The 19,404-nt window shown below is 43.0% G+C and overlaps 1 protein-coding gene across 1 annotated transcript; it reads left to right on the top strand.

Annotated features, from left to right (window-relative positions):
* Positions 1-8,819: 8,819 nt before the first annotated feature.
* Positions 8,820-10,035, top strand: Pnn (desmosome associated protein-like protein pinnin). The gene is made up of 3 exons (XM_067768711.1): positions 8,820-9,009; positions 9,059-9,789; positions 9,843-10,035. Exons 1-3 carry the CDS (start codon positions 8,894-8,896, stop codon positions 9,926-9,928), a joined length of 933 nt encoding a protein of 310 aa, XP_067624812.1. The 5' UTR covers positions 8,820-8,893; the 3' UTR covers positions 9,929-10,035.
* Positions 10,036-19,404: the final 9,369 nt, after the last annotated feature.

Below are 19,404 nucleotides of genomic sequence, written 5' to 3'. Positions count from 1 at the left end.
GATTTTAATCAAAATATAAACGCAAAGTTTTGCAAAAGGTTTGTTAAGTGCAGAGTAACGCGAGCGTTAGGTAAAAGCATGTACCTGTTGGAAACGTTGTCGGGAAAAAGCTTAGGTGCGTGGCATGCCAAGGACCTCAAGCATTAGTCCCCCTTCATTCACTCAGTATTTCTCCAGCGACGAGGGTCAAGTCGTCCGGAGAGCAACAACCGAGCCATGATGTCAGCCAACCAGAAAGAAAGATGAACAAAATATCCATAAAGTAACTCGCTTATATGTTAGTTTTAAATATAATAATACTTCCCGTAAATCTCTCTCCGGCGATGAGGGTCAAGTCGTTCGGGGAGGTCCAGCATCCAGTATATATTATTCAACAAAAACGCCCGGCATAGCTCGCGGAGCAGGAGAAAGTGTCAGGTCGTGGGTCGTCCCCGCGTTGGGCTTCACTCACACCTTGGCCCGCCTGGATGTATAGAGCCTCATATGTTGAGGCGGTGTACGCTGTTAAAACAGCAACATTAAAATAAGTTTTAGACTCGTTCAAAATATATGAACAAAAAAAACAAAATTACCAGCGGGTCCCTCCTAAACCAGGGGTGGTATCGACAGCATGTTTGCACAGAACACCTTTCTGCGTTGGCAGCCTTCGGCGGCGCGTATAAAAAAGTACCCTGGGTGGGTCCAATACCGGTTTGAAGACCAAAACTATATCCACGCAAAACACTTATGTTGACAGTTTTTTTTGTTGGGTACCAACATAACAATCACATGAAAATCACCAGCTTCAACAGCAAATATCTCCGGACAGAGATACAATTTTCATTTCCGCCTTCGGAGCATTGTTCTCGAGATTAGTAGGCGTCGGGGGAAACATCTCTAGATATTTTTTTTTGGTAGCACATCAGCATTTATACATAATAAAATTTATAAAAATCGTGTTTACCAAAAATGTAAACACGAGAAATTTCAAATAAAAATTTACCAAAAACACCATTGTGAATTCACATAAATTCACAATGACAAAAAAGCTTTAATGGTAAGGTTGCCGGATGGGCGTGCATGATATGGTGAGAATAAGGACAGGGATAGATATAGGGTGATCATGCTTGCGGTAGGCAAAAGAAAGACCGTGGGAAACGGCAAATGGAAACGGTTCTTTTTCAGCGATTTGGATAGTATAAAAGGGGTAACTGGAGGAGAACAGGAATGAAAATAAAATATTGCAGCAAATCGTTGAAGTGCGCGCTCCGCTTTACAAAAGAAAAATTTAGTTGATTTTCGTGTGTGTTTAAGTTTTAAAAAAATTCCCTGTGCGCGAAGATCCAGAACGGATTAGAATAGTGTCGAATAATTTCAATAATTTGTAATTTTTGATATAAGGCTAATTGCCTTCATTTAAAAGCGCGGTTTCGATCGAGAATTTTAAAAAGAGAAGGGCAACACAAAACCCAACCACCAGGACAGGATTTCCTTGCTGCATAAAGATGTGGAATAGTTATTTACCAGTGGGAACCGAAGGTGGCCAGTGAAGCCTTTTCCAAGCGCCAGGGAATCACAATTTTTACAAATCACGAATGTCTACAAATTCGATATAAATTTTTTACAAATTCAACAATTTTCTACAAATTCGATAGCATTTGCTACACATTCAATCTCCAATTTATCAAAACCATACAACATTTTCATCAAGTAAATTGGTATTTCCATGTCATCACCTTTACATTCTTTTATCTCATCTTGGAAGCCTGCATAAAATTTGATTAGTCTTTTCACCTAGCCATTTGCCCTAACGTTGGCGTGACCTACCTCGTTATAGCAATCACCAAGAAGTTCACCATGATGTAATATTAGCAAAAGCTTTTTATGGTAAATAGGAATTAACAAACGAGTCAGGGTAGTCTAAGATTTGTTTTTTTTTTATCCCAAATTTTAAATTGTATAAATTTGAATTTTACATTGATGTGCATGGACATATATCCGAGTCACTATAAATCTTATCCGTTTTAGTCTTAAACGTAATGTTCATAATAGATCAAAATTGTATAAAATAGTAAGGCGTCTACTAGTCGTGAAAGTATACCAGAACGATTAATTAGGCTTTTTTTGTTTTACCTTTTTTTTTGCAGAAATGGTATAAACCCTGCACCAATAAGCCCCAATCCCCACATAAAAGAGCTCTTTTAGGCAGGCATTAGGGCGTGTTTTAAAACTCTTTTTTTTTATATAGCTCCAATTGAGTAGATAAGAGTTTGGCGATTTTGGCGACAGAAGACCCAGAAATATATTTTTCATAGATTTTTTTTATACGGAATTTATGTGCACATTTTGATTTTCTTTAGGGTGATTATATTTATAGGCCTGTTTACACGTTCATAAATACTGTTTGTAATATGTTTATTTTTACTTTTATATGTTTATATAAAGATATAAATTTTTTTTGCGAAGAAAGAACCCATATGGTTAAACCCAAATTTACACATATGTTATAATTAAGTGTTTGAAGGAAAAAATTATTGAATCTAAACGAAGCATGATTTTTTTTTTGTATAAGATTTTATTTCTCTAGTGCATACATTTTAAGATTATGTTTATTAAAAATGCGTTATTGAAGTGAAAAGAGAAGTAATATGGCTTGCTAATTTCTTTTGTGGCGGGATGTGAGGATGGAATGATGAGGAGGTAAGTAGGAGTATGGAGCGTGGCATTAGGGTGATCGCACAGTAGGTTACATGATGCGAGCGGTCCAAGGTTGGGTGGGATTCCTGTGGTGCGGTGGGTAAGTGAATCCGAAGAGGTTGAATGGAAGAAAAAATATATATATGTGTGCGTCCGTTTCAAAGATGGCGGGTTGAGAACGCCAGCCTGCCAAATGTACTGAGCTAGCTAGAGCCACCATCGGGAACCAAAGCAACGTGTACGTGACAACTTGGGTGTTTCTCATTTATTTATTTAAAATATTATATGGCGATCCTTCTAGTTCGACCTTTAGGCATAACATTTGCTGAACAAGTGAAAATTGCCTATACGATCTTATTGGAGGAGACCCTGCAAAGTTCAAGGAAAAAGTAAATTTAATTATTCACTTTTCATACTTGCAAAAGTAAATTTAATAATTCTGCCAATAAGGCAAAAGGAACAAATTTCTTTCTTATCCTGCAAAAAAAATTGATCTTCACGCTCAAAAGTTGAGCGAACGTTCGTAGTTATGGGCAAGGCCAGCCTTCACAGCAAAGGACAACAAAAATTCTACAAAAAACACATCATACTATATTAATCAATGGCGGTTTGACTGCATAATACAGTGGAATAACATTAGACACAGCTTAGACTAGCAGCGGAAGGAAAATTGAAAATAACAGCAGCAGGACCCCAGCACTGGACGTGAAAGGCGAGCAGGTGAAGTGGAATATACCACCGGCAGACTAGCAAAACAACAAAGAAATATATGACAGGAACACAGATAATCTTGATTTTCGGCAACAAGTTGGAGTAACTTAAAATGAAACAACACGGCACACTTATATCAGTGACATTAGAGTGACCATCAATAATAAAGTGCGAAATTATATACGTTCACTCTTAAAAGGCCGGTGGTGTAGTGTGGCGTGGATTTCACCTCACTTCGAATGCGTTTAACGTTACAAATATACATACACACCAACGTTCATATTTAACTGACCCAGATAACCACTATGAGTTCATTCGCATTTGCCAAACCGCCCAAAATATCGATTCGTCATACCAACCAGCTAATGTACGGATCATATTGACAGTATGTAGGTCAATACAATAATATGCTGACAAACAATTATTTATTATGATATCATATACTTTTTAGTATGTAAGCATTAATGTAAATATGTATGTGTAGATTAAGAACTTTTGTATAAATAGAAATGGATTTCTTTAATAAAGAAGAATCACTTTTTAACGCTGCATTTGGCGTTTCTCATTTATTTATTTAAAATATTATACCATTATCAACGGCCCATGCTTCGACCCTTCTTAATTCCACCGGCATCATATCGCAGAGAGTTTGTGGAAACTTCCCACTTATCACCAAAACAAGGTCGTCAGCATATGCTATAACTTTACAGCCCCTCTCCTCCTCCATGTCCCTTGGCAGATGATTCACCGCCAAGACCCACAGCAGAGGAGATGGGACTCCACCTTGGGAGTTCCCCTACTGACGAACCTGCTCACCGATACCCCTGCAAGTTCTGCCGGTACTACCCTGCATAGCAGCAATTGGCGCATAAGACCCACCAGCTGAGATTTGATGCCCAGATCAGTCAGTACCTTAATAGTTGAGTCGGGTTTGATGTTATTGAACGCTCCTTCTAAGCCTAGGAAGGCTGCCAGGTATTATTCCTTGAAGGAGAACGATCTCTCTATCACGATGTAATTCCGTGCAACCCGTTTCCGTTCATTTACCCTTCATATAGGCGTGTTGTGCTTCAGAGAGTTGGTCATTCACAACCTCCCTGATATATGTTTCCATCAGCCTCTCCATCACCTTTAGTTGAAACGAAGATAGACTGATGGGTCTGAAGTCCTTAGGCTTCGCGTGGCACGCTTTGCCTGCCTTAGGAATAAATACCACTTTAGATATTTTGCATATACGTGGGACGTAGTTTAGTTCCACGACACCTCCTATTATAGCGTATAGCCAGTTAGTGCTGCACTCCAGTCATTGTTGCAGTTGTATAGGTGTAACTCCGTCCGGCCCTGGAGTTTTGAATGGTTCAAAAGATTGGATGGCCCAAGATATCTTATCTCTTGTCATTAGATTGTGCAGTATAGGTTGCATTGTTGCTTGTGTCAAGCTTTTTGTATCACTTGGTTCGTTCCTAGTTGCACCTGGAAAGTATGTATTCAGCAGTAGATCCAGGGTTTCCTCCCCAGTTTCGGTCCACGAACCATCAGGCCTTTGCAAGCATCCTGGAGCCGTATTAGCCGATCTGGAAAGTGCTTTCCTGAGTCTACCCCCTTCAGACAATGTTTCCATGGTGCTACAGAAATCTCGCCAGGAGCATCTTTTGGCTTTCCCGAACTCAGAATTATAATTTCTAAGGCGTTGTTTGTACATTTGCCAATGCTGCTCATCGCCAGAGGCTGTAGCTGCATTGAAAGCTGCCCTACTTAACCTTCGAAGGTTTTCGTTTTGTGAATTCCACTATGGTGGCTTCTTTTTACCCCTTTGAATTTTCTTGGGACAGATTTTATCTAGTGCCTTACGATATGCCCCCGTAAAGTTATTTTCCAGTTCTGGTATGCTACCTGGCATTTCGGGTACGCTTTCAAGTGGCAATATCTTAACTAGTTCCCTATTGTATTCTTGCCAGTTTGTATTTGTATTTGTATTTTTAATATTTCTAGTGGCAGCGCTCTGCTCTTTCACCAAGTATAAGTCGAATTGGATGTAACAATGATCAGAGAATGAGTGGTCCTTAAGGACCTTCCAATTTCTGACCAACTGCTCCGCCTCTTCTGAGACTAGGGTGACATCGAGAACTTCGCTTCTTAATTTTGTAATAAAGGTTGGTTCAATTCCACTATTGCTTATGGTTAATCTAGAGTTTAGGATGAAATCAAATAGCAACTCACCCATTTCGTTTTCGTCATTATTCCTCCAGGTGGAGTGGTGCGCGTTTACATCTCCTCCCAGTATCAATGCTCTTGATGTATCTTCCACCAGCTTCCTGACGGTTGATGTTGGCACCATCTTGTCATGGGCTAGATAAATTGATGATAGCCTGATTTGACCCATACTTAAGCTCATGCTGATCGTTGTTGTGTCTTCATCATTAAATTGAGGAAGAAACAAAACATTAAGTTTGGTATTAACAAGTATACACGATCAAGGCTTTCCCGAGGTGCCACAACTTACCAATGTGTAGCCGGTGGACTGCGCAAAAGACTTAGGTTCACATTTTTTATTTATTTTTTGGTGGGTACAACAACTTTACAACAACCACATGAAAATCGCCAGCTTTAACTGCAAATATCTCCGGACAGATATAAAATTTGTATTTACCGCCATCGGATTATTGTTGTCGAGATTAATACGCGTCTTTTGATACCGCTCTCGATATTTTTGGTAGCGTATTAGCAGTCGACCCTCAACTACCCTGCAAAAATTGTTGGATTACGTCTTCCATTTTCTTCATGTTGGAGTACTCTAACAACACTCCTTTGCAATGCGTTTGCGGACCACCATCAGCCGATCATTGCTCGTTTTTTAACGGCAGTGATGACGGCACGATGACGATCGAACAGAGTGGCCAAAAGTAAAATATTGCATGCAAATAACTAATAATAAAATTTTACTTTGGCAACTCTGATAAAATGCAACAGCGCACTGGTTTTATGTATACATACTATAGTATGTATAGAGAAATATTAGTATCTTTATTCACGCAAATGCTAAATAACATAAGAATATTCGTAGTATAAAATATGAAAGTTGTATTGTACCTCTTCATTTACTTTCATTTTAAATTAAATTCACTTCAATAATTCTTTCCGACACAATTCCTCTTTAGTACTTTGGCTTATGATCCTCTGTGGGTGCTCCATGGAGTACACAGTGAAAGTACTTTGGAAAGTACTCTCACGTATGTACTCTATGGAATACTCACAAACAAAGCGAGAGTGGGATCACCTACTCCTCTCCTAGGGCATCACAATGTTAATTGGAGCACACTTTTTGTATGAACACAGATTAGTTTTGGAATACTCCTATACTCCCAAAGGAGTATTCCTTACATTATTTATAGAGTACTCACGTTTTTTAAAGGGTATACTTTGAAGGAATACTCCTTTGGGAGTACAGGACTGATCCAAATCTAATCTGTATTCATACAAAAAATGTGCTCCAATTAACATTGCGATGTCCTAGGCAGGGATGCACCTTAACGTTAAGCTAATCGTTTATCAAAAAATTTCCACCGTTTCCGTTGAAACACTTCGAAATATTATCGATAAAGAAATTATCAAGATAAATTGTATCTCGTTTTTAACCGAAACGAAAAGCTTTCGTTTACGTTAAAAACGTTAACAAAAACGTGATACTTTATGTTTGAATTGTGCTGGCAATGCTATAGCCATGGTGAAGCCGTAAGGTGGTAACAACGAGGGCACATACACACACAAACTCCATGTAATTTGTTTGTGTAATTCGTTGGTGGTAATGTCAAAAATACTCTGAGAAATGTTCGTACTGTCAAAATTCATGAGAAAAGTTGCAATCAGCTTGGCGAATGCTTTCACCTTTAATGACTCCGCCATCAATCAGCTTTGCCAGCATAGTTTTAAATTAATAATCAACATAAACGATTTGATTTCGTTTTGATATGGCAGAAAACGAAACGAAATCATTTCGCTAATTTGACGTTTTTAACGTTAATAAACGAAACGAAATGACTTTGTTTCGTTTATTAACGTTAATTATCGTAACGAAATGATATCGGTTCGTTGGTTAAGCATGCCTGGTCCTAGGAGAGGAGTAGGTGATCCCACTCTCGCTTTGTATGTGAGTATTCCATAGAGTACTTGCGTGAGAGTACTTTCCAAAGTACTTTCACTGTTGTACTCCATGGAGAACTCACAGAGGATCATATGCCAAAGTACTAAAGAGGAATTGTGTCGGAAAGAATTATCGAAGCGAATTTAATTTAAAATGAGAGTAAATGATGAGGGGCAATAAAACTTTTATATTTTATACTACGAATATTCTTATGTTATTTAGCATTTGCGTGAATAAAGAAACTAATATAATACGCATACGTGAATAAAGAAACTAATATAATATGTATACATAAAACCAGTGCGCTTTTGCATTTTATCAGAGTTGCCAAAGTAAAATTTTATTGTTAGTTATTTGCATGCAATATTTTACTTTTGGCAACTCTGTTCGATCGCCATCGTGTCGTGATCACTGTCGTTAAAAAACGAGCAATGATCGGCTGATGGTAGTCCGCAAACGCAAGCAGAGGAGTATTGTTAGAGTAATGCGGCAGTTACCCACCGACGTGTGCCGTACGTACGGACGTTTGTCGTACGAAGCACGTTTGACCGAATTCTCAAGCCCGTAGGAATCAATGTGTGCGGCTGTGTACATGTACATAACATATTTGTGTGTATTGTTTACAACAAAGCACTGTTGCCATTGGCCAGTTTGCATGCATGCTTATGGAAACATCAACTTTTTCCAATTTAATTTTTGATATTGTAAAAGGCCGGAATAAATATTAAATAAGTATAAATAGATTACATATTTATAATCTTCACTTTTACATAATTATTTCGAATTATTTTCACAATTTTTCAAACTTTAATTAGGTGTTTTTGCATAAAAGTGCAAACGGTCAAAAATTAGCGCACAAAAGTTTACTAGGCAACTCTGTCTAGTGAGAGAGCGGTCAGCTGACACGTTCTTACGGAAAAAATCAAAATTGTTTTGATTTCTACGTTCCGGGCTACGTACGTACGGGCGTTGCACGTCGGTGAGTTTTCGTTTACATTGCACACTCATAAGATAGGTCGTGTCAGCTGACACGTTTTTGTTACGTACGTTCGTGAGTAACTGCCGCATAATCCAACATGAAGAAAATGGAACACGTAATCCAACAATTTTTGCAGGGTAGACTTTTACCAAACTACATTTTTGGTTCGAAACGTGCGTATTCTTTACTTTTTCCGATTTTTCAGTGAATGTACATTTTTCCGTTCTTGTGTGATGCCGTATACATTACGAAGGGTTATAGTGATGTAGTGAAATGGCTAATATTCGCTACAAAATGTAACACTATCGATTATTCGCAGAAAAAATCGATGTTTGCATTGGAAAAAGTTTTCATGCTCTAAATCTTTTACACCTAATAAGCTCAGGATGGAAGTAAATGTCAATAAATCCCTTAAAGAGTTACAAGAACAACTCTATGATGCGAAAAACCATCTCACTGTCTTAAATGATAGCATTCGAAGGATTGTTGGTCGTCCTGTTGGGTACGAGGCAGAATTATAGTTTGTTGTTGTATTAACAGGTTTGTTTCAGAATTGAAGTTGGTCACGGGTCGTTGAATGGCGCCTTTCCAAAGTATGGAAGCGTTCAGAGACAGAAACCCACGAAATCAGTTTTCACCCGCTTGTCGATTTCGCACGATGAAACTAAACTGAGTTTAGGATCGCGTATTGTTCGGGATATGCCAAGTCGACAAGAGGTTTTGGAGGCGCAAGGCTTAGATATGGAGTCGATAGCCCGAAATCGCAGGATGTTTGGTTCGCTACTTGGAACACTGCATAAATTTTGCCTGGAGGAGTCTAGATTAAAACAAAAAGAAGATAAAAAAGCACAAATCGAAAGGAAATTGGAGGAACAACAATGTCTGGAACGGGAAATGATAAGAAAAGAGCGTGATTTACTCTTACTAGATCAGAAGAAAAGGCTAATTGCAATAAACAATTTGGAACTAAAAATAGATCGCTTGAAAGACTTTGCCGTTCTTGAAAGATCAATAACTAATTATCGCTGCTGTATAAGAACAAAGACAAAACCTTTCATTTATTATAAACCCTACAAGTTTTCCAAGAAAACAGAAAAACTGATGTCTTACACTAACGATACATTAGATACAGAAATACGGAACCGGAAACTGACTCTCACTCATGAATTAAAAGTTATGGATTTGCAAGAGCAAACCCCCCAGGAATCTATACATAATCAGTATAAAGCTGAAAGTTTAGTACTCAAAGGCAATAAAGTGAGGAAACAGAATGGATTTCGAAGTAAGTGTGGCTTGTAACTTAATTTGAACAATTTGTAATAATTTTATTTACAGAGAAGACGGATTCCAAAGAAAACAAGTCAAGAAATTTAATGGAGCCATCCTTGAGCAGCAGTATAGTAGTAGTGAAGAGAAGTTAAATTGCTTTTAATGCATAGTGTAGCTTAATTGAAATTAATTTTACAGTAAAATGGCGGATATTATCTCTGCATTCCAATATACAACAGACGCTTACACCGAGCACAAATTTTATTGATACTCTGCGAAAAAGGTTTCCTTAAGCACTCAACATGGTAATTATATACCGCAGCATGACACTCTACATACACGGGTGTCAGAACACGCTCTTAGGACCTAGGAAACGGAAGTTAAAAATTTTGTGTCTGAAGTGATATTTGATTCCAAACCTTTTACCATTTTATCCTACCAACAGATCCTTGCAGGGGCACTACTTTATACCTTTTTGCTCTGGGAAGTTTTTGAACCCATCCCCGGTCCAGAGAAATGGTTTTGCTGCGTGTGTCGCAAACGAATCTTAACAAAACCCGCTTCTGCTTGAGGATTAGGTCGTTGTTGTAGCAGTGCTTCGCCCCATCCAATAGGTGCGACCGATCACAACTTGTCATCAATATCCTCTAATGGGAATCCAAGAAAACTTGCTGTTTCAACAGGGGTGGACCATAATGAGAGGGTTGTTAGAGCAGTTGGATCCACAATACAGATTAATTAAATTTATTATTTATTGAGGGTGTTTAGGCATAAAACTTATACTTCTAAATACAATACATTATTAAAATGTTGTTGTTGCAGCAGTGATTCGCCCCATCCAGTAGGTGCGACCGATCAGAAATTGTCATCAATATTCTCTAACGGGAGTCCAAGGAAACTTGCTGTTTCAACAGGGGTGGACCATAATATACACCCCTCACTTTAGAGGCGTTGTTTCCACGTCACAATTAAAGAGATGGTTGGTGTCATATTGGGACAGGTTACAAGCAGGACATGTTTTATATGTCGGGGTTGATTCTGGATAGGTAAGAATTTAGCCTGTTACAGTATCCAGATCGAAGCTGAGCTAGAGTAACTCGCGTTTCCCTAGGAGGTTCCGTTCCTCTTCTGCAAGTTTTGGGTATTGCTCTTTGAGTACAGTATTCACCGGACAATTCGTGGCATAGAGGTCCGACGCCTGTATGTGGAGTTCATTGAGGACCTGCTTGTGTTTTGCTTCATACGGCTGTACTCTCAGGTGCCGTATTCATCATAATGCTTACCGAGATGACTCCTTAAGCCCCTGGGCGGGTTTGGCTCATCAATCAGATGTCTGCTGGGATGCCCAGGTTTCTCGGTATTCAAGAGGAACTCTTTGGTTAGTATTTCATTTCTCTCCCTAATGGGGAATATTTTCGCCTCATTATGTAGATGGTGTTCTGGGGACATAAGAATACAACCCGTGGCGGTTCTGAGGGCAGTAATTTCGCAGGCCAGTAGCTTCTTCCAGTGAGTAGTCTTTAGGCTTGGCGACCATATAGGCGACGCGTAGCATGCAATCGGCTGGCCAATTGCTTAATAAGTGGCAATGAGCGTTACTTTATCTTTACCCCAAGTTCTGCCAGCAAGAGATTTCAGGATTTTATTGCGGCTCTGGATTTTCGGTACAATTGCGGGTGCATGGTCACCAAAATGTAGATCCTGATCGAACATCACACCCAAGATATTCGGACAGTCGGTAGCGTGGTGCCATTGACGTGGATGTTCAAAATGGTCGATATTTGGGACGTCCATGCTGTAACTAAGGTCGCCGATGATTTAGTCGGTGATAATGTCGGGTTTGGCAAGGTGAAAAAACTGGAGAGATTGGGGAGGTAGCCGTTTATTTTGTTACAAAGCTCATCGATCTCTGGGCCTGTGGCCATTATTGTGCTGGCCTCGGCGCAGAAAACGATAGTAACTCCTTCTGGTGGCGAAGGTAGCTTTGATATGTAGAAGTTAAACAAAAGTGGGGATGGGACACCCCCCTGTGGCACCCCTTGTTTAATTCTTCTTGGTTTTGATGGTGCTTTTCTAAATTGCACCGATGCCTGCCCAACACCCAGATAATTTGCGGGCACCCCATTAAGACTTGGGGGAGGAGTAGACCCTTCCAGGTCTTGCAGTAACGTGCCATGGTTGACCGTATCAAAAGCTTTTGATAGGTGTAGCGTAGATAGATAGATAGATAATTAATTGACCGTCCTGTAAGAATAGCTGTTAGGATCCTTAGGTTATCTTTCGAAACGCCTATTAATGCCCTATATCGAGTTGTGTTGTAGCCCCCTAACAGTAACTTAGATTGCCTCAGGCCTGGCATATTATGCCAGTGTTCTTCCTTATTTTCCCTTTATTCTACTAATAGATGCCCTCTGATTTCCTGCGGGCCTACTGGCAGGAACGGCTCAGGACGAATAAATCGTGTCGTTGCTGCCTCTCTTGCCAGGCTGTCCGCCTGCTCATTACCCTCAACTCCCCTGTGGCCAGGAACCCAGGCCAACAGCAGTTCGTTGTGTGCTCCTAGTTGATTTAGCTTTTCAACGCACTCAAGGACTATTGCTGATTTTATTTCAGACGCCGAGATCGCCTTGAGGGCGGCCTGACTGTCGTTGAGTATGGCAATTGTGTATTCGCGCTGAAGGTTCAGGTTAGCACACTGGCTTATAGCGAATACCTCCGCTTGAAAAATGATCGGGTGTGCTCCCAGAGGCGTTGATATCTTGGCCTTGGGTCCAATGACTCCAGATCCAATCCCCTCTGGAGTCTTCGAGCCATCGGTATACCATACTATTCTATTTAGCTGATGAATGTACTGAATTCTGCTTTCCTCCCACGTACCCTTGTCTCCCAGTTCTACTTTATACCTTCTCTTATAGACTATCTGCCTGAAGATACCAGCCCTCGGGAGTTGAGAGATTGGGATCTTCTCTCTCAATTCCTCCATGTTTCGGGACGATATGACTTTACCTATGCCCGAGCCATCCTTAGCGAGATTCAGGAGGGTTCGCTTGGCTGACTGCGCTATTGATATATGCAGCGGGTTCAGATCGAGGATAGCCTCCAGCGCTGCTGTAGGGCATGTGCGTATAGCTCCCGTAATGCATACACATGCCAGTCGCTGAAGTTTTGACAGTGCTTGCCTCGTCGTCGCCCGAGTTGTTCTCGATGCCTAGGCTATCGAGCCGTATGTTATCATAGGTTTTACTATCATGGTATACATCCATCTTAGCACATGCGGGCTACAGCCCCATGATTTGCCTGCTAAACGTTTGCATACCATGATGACCATAGGAGCTTGGTGTCAAAAATGACCCCCACGTATTTCACCGCGGTTCCATATTCTATTGCCACGCCATCTATTGTTATTGCTCTCGGGGCTGGTAGGGCCCTTCTTCTGGTGAAAGGGCTGATGATCGTTTTAGATGGGTTGATGTTAAGCCCCACACTGGCACATCATCCGTTTGTAATATTCAATGCTTTCTGTATTATGTCACAGAGCGTACTCTCGAATTTGGCATCTTATGCCACTGTCAGCTTTTGCAGGAGTTCATCCACTACTTGGGTCCACAGAAGGGGTGATAGGACACCTCCTTGGGGACCCCTCGTGGTATTAACCTTAACTGCGCTGTTGCCTACATGGGCTTCAGCGATTCTTGTGCGGAGTAGATTGTCAATCCATCTCTGGATATGCATCTGAATTTCTTTTCTCTGCAGTGCTATGTTTACGCTTTCGTGAGATGTGTTGTCAAAGGCACCCTCGATGTCAAGGAAAGCGCATATCACTGTTTCCTCTGTTTCGAACGCCCTCTGTATTTCTGATGTTAATTGGTACAGAGCTGTGTCCGTGGACTTACTCGCTCTGAACGCATGCTGGCTATGATGTAGGGGCCAGCTCTTGAGGGCGTTCGACCTAATTTCTTGGTCTATTATCTTTTCCATTGCCTTCAAGACAAAGGAAGTTAGACTTATTGGCCTGAAGGACTTTGATTGTGAATAGTCCTTTTTACCTACTTTTGGTATGAAAACCGCTTTTGCTCTTCACATCATGGGTATGTATCCCAGTGCCAGGCTATCTCTCATGATCCTGGCCAGATGTGGGATAATGTTGTTGTTGTTGTTGTAGCAATGCTTCGCCCCACCTAGCAGCCGCGACCGATCACAAATTGTCATCAATATCCTCTAACGGGAGTCCAAGGAAACTTGCTGTTTCATCAGGGGTGGACCATAAGGAAAGGGGTGCTAGAGGCGTTGGTTCCACATTACAATTAAACAGATGGTTGGTGTCATGTGGGGACACATTGCAAGCGGGGCCTAAATTTTGTATGTCGGGGTGATTCTGGATAGGTAAGAGTTTAACCTGTTACAGTATCCAGAACGGAGTTGAGCAAGAGTGATACGCGTTTCCCTGGGGAGTATGCGTTCCTCTTCCGCGAGTTTTGGATACTTTTCTTTGAGTACTGCATTCACCGGGCAATTCCCGGCATAAAGGTACGACGCCTGTTTGTGGAGTTCACCAAGGACCTGCTTGTGTTTTTTGTGTGGGATAATCTGTGTCCCTTGCTGCATTAGCGCCGGGTAGATGCCATCCACCCCCGGAGTTTTGTATTTCTCAAAGGATTCCACTGCCCATCTGACTCTAGCCTCGCTGAAGAGGGAGTTGGCCAATTGCCAGTCTGATGGGGTTGGTTTCACTCTGGGGAATACAGGTTCCGGTACTTGCGGAGAGGCACCCGGAAAATGTGTTTGTAGCACGGTCTTCGCTCGCTCCTCCACCGTTCCGGTATAGGGAGCCTAATCGCTAGGTTAATCTCGCTCTGCTCTTTGGCTTGGGCCTTGTGGAGCCTTGACGCTGCAGGTATGCTAGAAATTCCTTCACAGAAATTTCTGAGACTTTCCCTCTTAGCTTTCCTTATCTCCTTATTGTACTTTGTTAGATTTTGAGTGTATTCCCCCCAGTTGCCGGTTCTTCTTGCCCCGTTAAAGAGCTTCCTGAATTTCTTCCTTAGTAGTGTCAGGTGATGCCACCACCAGGGGGTTGCCTTCTTACCCTTAACTAGGGAGACCCGGCAACTGAAGTTGTAGGCATCTATCATTATCTGATTTGCTCTATCCATTCTGCCCTCTAACTCAGTACAGTTAGTGCTTCTGCTCTTATTTCTGAGACTATCCGCCTTAGCCTCTATGATACTTTTGTAGCTGCCCGAGGCTGTTTTCCTGGGATTTCTTTTAGGGCTGGATTGCCCCGATACAGCACCCAGCTCAAACCTTATGATCCTGTGATCCGAGAGGGAGGGTTCTTCTGAGACTCCATTTCGAGATCATATTCTCAGTTAGGTTGTTGCCAAGTGTTATATCTCGGACCTTTGCCCTGACTCTCGTAACAAACGTCGGTTTGCTCCCGACGTTATATATATTCAATCTTTGCTGACTATATATTATAATAAACACTCACCCCTTTGGTTGGTATCACTGCTGCCCACTCCGTGTTGTGGAAGTTAGCATCGCTTCCTATGATCAACGGAAGTTTCGCTCTTCTGCAGCGCTCCACTAGCTTCTGCACGTTATCTGGAGGGACTGTGCTGTCGTCCCCCGGGAAGTAGGCTGCGGCCAGCACTATGCTGGTGTTGTCTCCATTCACCTTTGCCTCGATCTGCACCGCCACCAGATCCCGACTTAAAAATTCTGTAATGCAAAAATAGTTAATATTTGCTTTAAGCATTACACATGCTCTTAGTCTCTGCTGTGAGAGATCCCAAATAACTTTGTTGTGACTCACATTAAGGCCCCTCACCTGTCCCTTGTAAGCCCAAGGTTCTTGAATGAGGGCGATGCCCAGATCATCCGAGGCGAACCTCCTCGCCAGTACAGCCTAAGCTGCAATGGCGTGATGGAGGTTGATCTGGGCTATTTTTATGCTTGTGCCGGTCATTTTGGCCCGGCCGGCCTCATCGGATCATCGTCGTCCGACAATCCGTTCTCGCTTTCGTCCCGCCTATTCAGCTCCAGCTCCTGGAGGTCGAAGCCCTCGATGAGCTCTTGTGTGGTGGGGATTTCTCCTTCATCCCAGCTGCACGATTGTGTCGTTCTTGCTTGCTGCGGTAGAAGAGTTTGTTGTCTCACGAGCTCTGATGGTATCGGTGCTCGCGTCCGTCATACCCTCGTCCGACAGCTCGCCTTTGTCGGCGCCCTCTGCCTCCGCCTTGTCTTCCGGCTGCTCATTATTCCCTGGTTGCCTCTGCCTCCAGGGTCTCACTAGGACCAGGCCGTACCTATAGTGCAGCTTAAATCCGTTTCTGGGTGTAACTTGGTACGTTTCCTCATCTATGCCCACGTCGAGACGTAGGACTGTTTCCTCTGCGCTACAGTTAATAACGCGCCATCTCTGCGTCCTTAGGCCCTCATTTTGGTTGGCGAGGAGCCGTAACGCAAACTCTTTGGGCCGTTCCGCACTTCTGGGGAGGAACATAGTCACACTATGCGTTGGCGGTATTTCATCCTCGCGTCTCGTGCATAATTGTGGCCGTGTTCACCCCTCAAGCGTCGGTATCACTACAACGAGCCCCTTAACCGTTTTCTCGTCCTCGCAATTTACGAGGAGGAGCCCTGCTCGGAAGTACACCCCGCAAAAATCTAGGGCATGTCCACACCCCCCAACACTCCGTCCATTATGAGCTCTTGGATATTCGTCAGGTCCTCTTGACTTGGGGCCTCCGCAGGGTAGTTACTGGGCAGAACAGCTATTCGAATACCCCCAAGGGCTTCCGAATAGCTCTGCTGCCTTGGTGCCATCTCAGCGGGTACCCCAGTCGCCCTGGCTAGATTCTCCTTGCCCGTGGGTGTAGTGTTCCTGTGAGCGTGGGCCCGTTGCCTCTTTGAACTTGGAGTTTCCTCCGCAGTAATTTGCCCGATCCTACGCTTTTCAGCTGCCGCTGGCTGTGCTCTCCTTCCTTCTTTGCTTCTTCTTTGAGCAGTGGCTTTTGTTGTTGTTGTTGTTGTAGCAATGCTCGCCCCACCTAATAGCCGCGACCGATCATAAATTGTCATCAATATCCTCTAACGGGAGTCCAAGGAAACTTGCCGTTTCAACAGGGGTGGACCATAAGGAAAGGGGTGTTAGAGGCGTTGGTTCCACATTACAATTAAAGAGATGGTTGGTGTCATGTGGGGACACATTGCAAGCGGGGCATACATTTTGTATGTCGGGGTTGATTCTGGATAGGTAAGAGTTTAACCTGTTACAGTATCCAGAACGAAGTTGAGCAAGAGTGACACGCGTTTCCCTGGGGAGTATGCGTTCCTCTACCGAGAGTTCTGGATATTTTTCTTCAAGTACTGGATTCACCGGGCAATTCCCGACATAAATTTCCGACGCCTGTCTATGGAGTTCACCAAGGACCTGCTTGTGTTTTTTCGCTTCATACGGCTGGGTTCTCAGGTGCCGTATTTCCTCAAAATGCTTACGGAGATGACTCCTTAGGCCCCTAGGCGGTGCTGGTTCGTCAATCAGATGTCTGTTGGGATGCCCAGGGTTCTGGGTATTCAACAGAAACTGTTTGGTCAGCATCTCATTTCTCTCCCTGATGGGGAGTATTCTCGCCTCATTATGCAGATGGTGTTCTGGGGACATAAGAAGACAGCCCGTGGCGATTCTGAGAGCAGTGTTTTGGCAGGCCTGTAGTTTCTTCCAGTGGGTAGTTTTTAGGCTTGGCGACCATACGGGTGACGCGTAGCACGTAATCGGCTGGCTAATTGCTTTGTATGTGGTCATGAGCGTTTCTTTATCTTTTCCCCAGGTACTGCCAGCAAGGGATTTGAGGATTTTATTACGGCTCTGAATTCTCGGAACAATTGCGGTTGCGTGCGCACCAAAATGTAGATCCTGATCAAACGTCACACCCAAGATTTTGGGGTGTAGGACAGTCGGTAGCGTAGTGCCATCGACGTGGATGTTCAATATGGTCGACATTTGGGGCGTCCATGTTGTAAATAAGGTCGCGGAAGATTTAGTCGGTGATAATGCCAGGTTTCGCGAGGCAAAACAACTGGAGAGATCAGGGAGATAGCCGTTTATTTTATTGCATAGCTCATCGATCTCTGGGCCTGGGCCTGTGGCCATTATTGTGCAGTCATCGGCGTAGGAAACGATTGTGACTCCTTCCGGTGGTGAAGGTAGCTTGGATATGTAGAAATTAAACAAAAGTGTGGATAGGACACCACCCTGTGGCACCCCTTGTTTAATTCTCCTTGGTTTTGATGTTTCGTTTCTGAATTGCACCGATGCCTGCCGACCACCCAGATAATTTGCGGTCCACCTTTTAAGACATGGGGGAAGGGTAGACCCTTCCAGGTCTTGCAGTAACGAGCGATGGTTGACCGTATCAAAGGCTTTTGATAGGTCTAGCGCTACGAGTACTGTTCTATGGTGGGGGTATTGATTCAAACCGCAATTTATCTGGGTGCCAATGACATTTACGCGGAGGTAGTGCTATGGAGTTTTCTGAAGCCATGCTGATGAGGGGCTAGCTGCAAATGTGCTTGGAAATAAGGGAGCAAAATGGCTTCAAGCGTCTTTGCCACTGGCGATAGGAGAGATATCGGACGATATGACTCACCTATGTTAGCTGGTTTCCCAGGCTTTAGTAGCCTTTAGTGGCCATTTTCCATTTCTCGGGTATGACAAAGGTGGAAAGAGACAGGTTGAAGACATGCGCTAAATATTTGAAACCCTCATTCCCTAGGTTTTTAAGCATCGGCATGGCTATGCCGTCTGGGCCCACTGCTTTGGATGGTTTAGCGCGACCAATGGCGTCCTCAACCTCTCTAGCAGTGATGGTGATTGGTGACGCTCTGAATTTGTGTTTATGTGCGTGTCTATTGGCTCTCCGTCTATCTTTGTCAACCGTAGGATGCATTATATATTGTCGGCAGAAAGCAGCAGTGGCTTTTCCTTGCCCGTGGTCTGGTTCATGCTTGTGCTCATCTGCCCTGGCTCTTGCCTCTCTGGGCGACATGCCCTCCTAGAGATATCGGAGACATCTTTTTACGCCAGCCCCACTTATTGCAAAGCGCCTCTTATCATTCAGCGCTCCTGGACTGCCCCGTGGTGGAAGTGCAGGTTGTTGTTGTTGTTGTTGTTGTTGTTGTTGTAGCAATGCTCGCCCCACCTAATAGCCGCAACCGATCACAAATTGTCATCAATATCCTCTAACGGGAGTCCAAGGAAACTTGCCGTTTCAACAGGGGTGGACCATAAGGAAAGGGGTGTTAGAGGCGTTGGTTCCACATTACAATTGAAGAGATGGTTGGTGTCATGTGGGGACACATTGCAAGCGGGGCATACATTTTGTATGTCGGGGTTGATTCTGGATAGGTAAGAGTTTAACCTGTTACAGTATCCAGAACGAAGTTGAGCAAGAGTGACACGCGTTTCCCTGGGGAGTATGCGCTCCTCTTCCGCAAGTTTCGGATAATTTTCGTTAAGTACTGGATTCACCTGGCAATTCACGGCATAAAGGTCCGACGCCTGTTTATGGAGTTCACCAAGGACCTGCTTGTGTTTTTTCATTTCATACGGCTGGGTTCTCAGGTG

Source organism: Eurosta solidaginis, chromosome 1 (genome assembly GCF_040869045.1).
Source record: "Eurosta solidaginis isolate ZX-2024a chromosome 1, ASM4086904v1, whole genome shotgun sequence".
Lineage (NCBI taxonomy): Eukaryota > Metazoa > Arthropoda > Insecta > Diptera > Tephritidae > Eurosta > Eurosta solidaginis.
Note: the sequence above shows the minus strand (reverse complement) of the source record. Positions and strands in the feature narration are given on the sequence as shown.

Coding starts and splice junctions, on each gene's coding strand:
- Pnn (XM_067768711.1), top strand. CDS start 8,894: ATGGAAGTAAATGTCAATAAATCCCTTAAAGAGTTACAAGAACAACTC. Junction 9,010..9,058: donor ATTGTTGGTCGTCCTGTTGG/GTACGAGGCAGA, acceptor GGTTTGTTTCAG/AATTGAAGTTGGTCACGGGT. Junction 9,790..9,842: donor GAAACAGAATGGATTTCGAA/GTAAGTGTGGCT, acceptor TTTTATTTACAG/AGAAGACGGATTCCAAAGAA.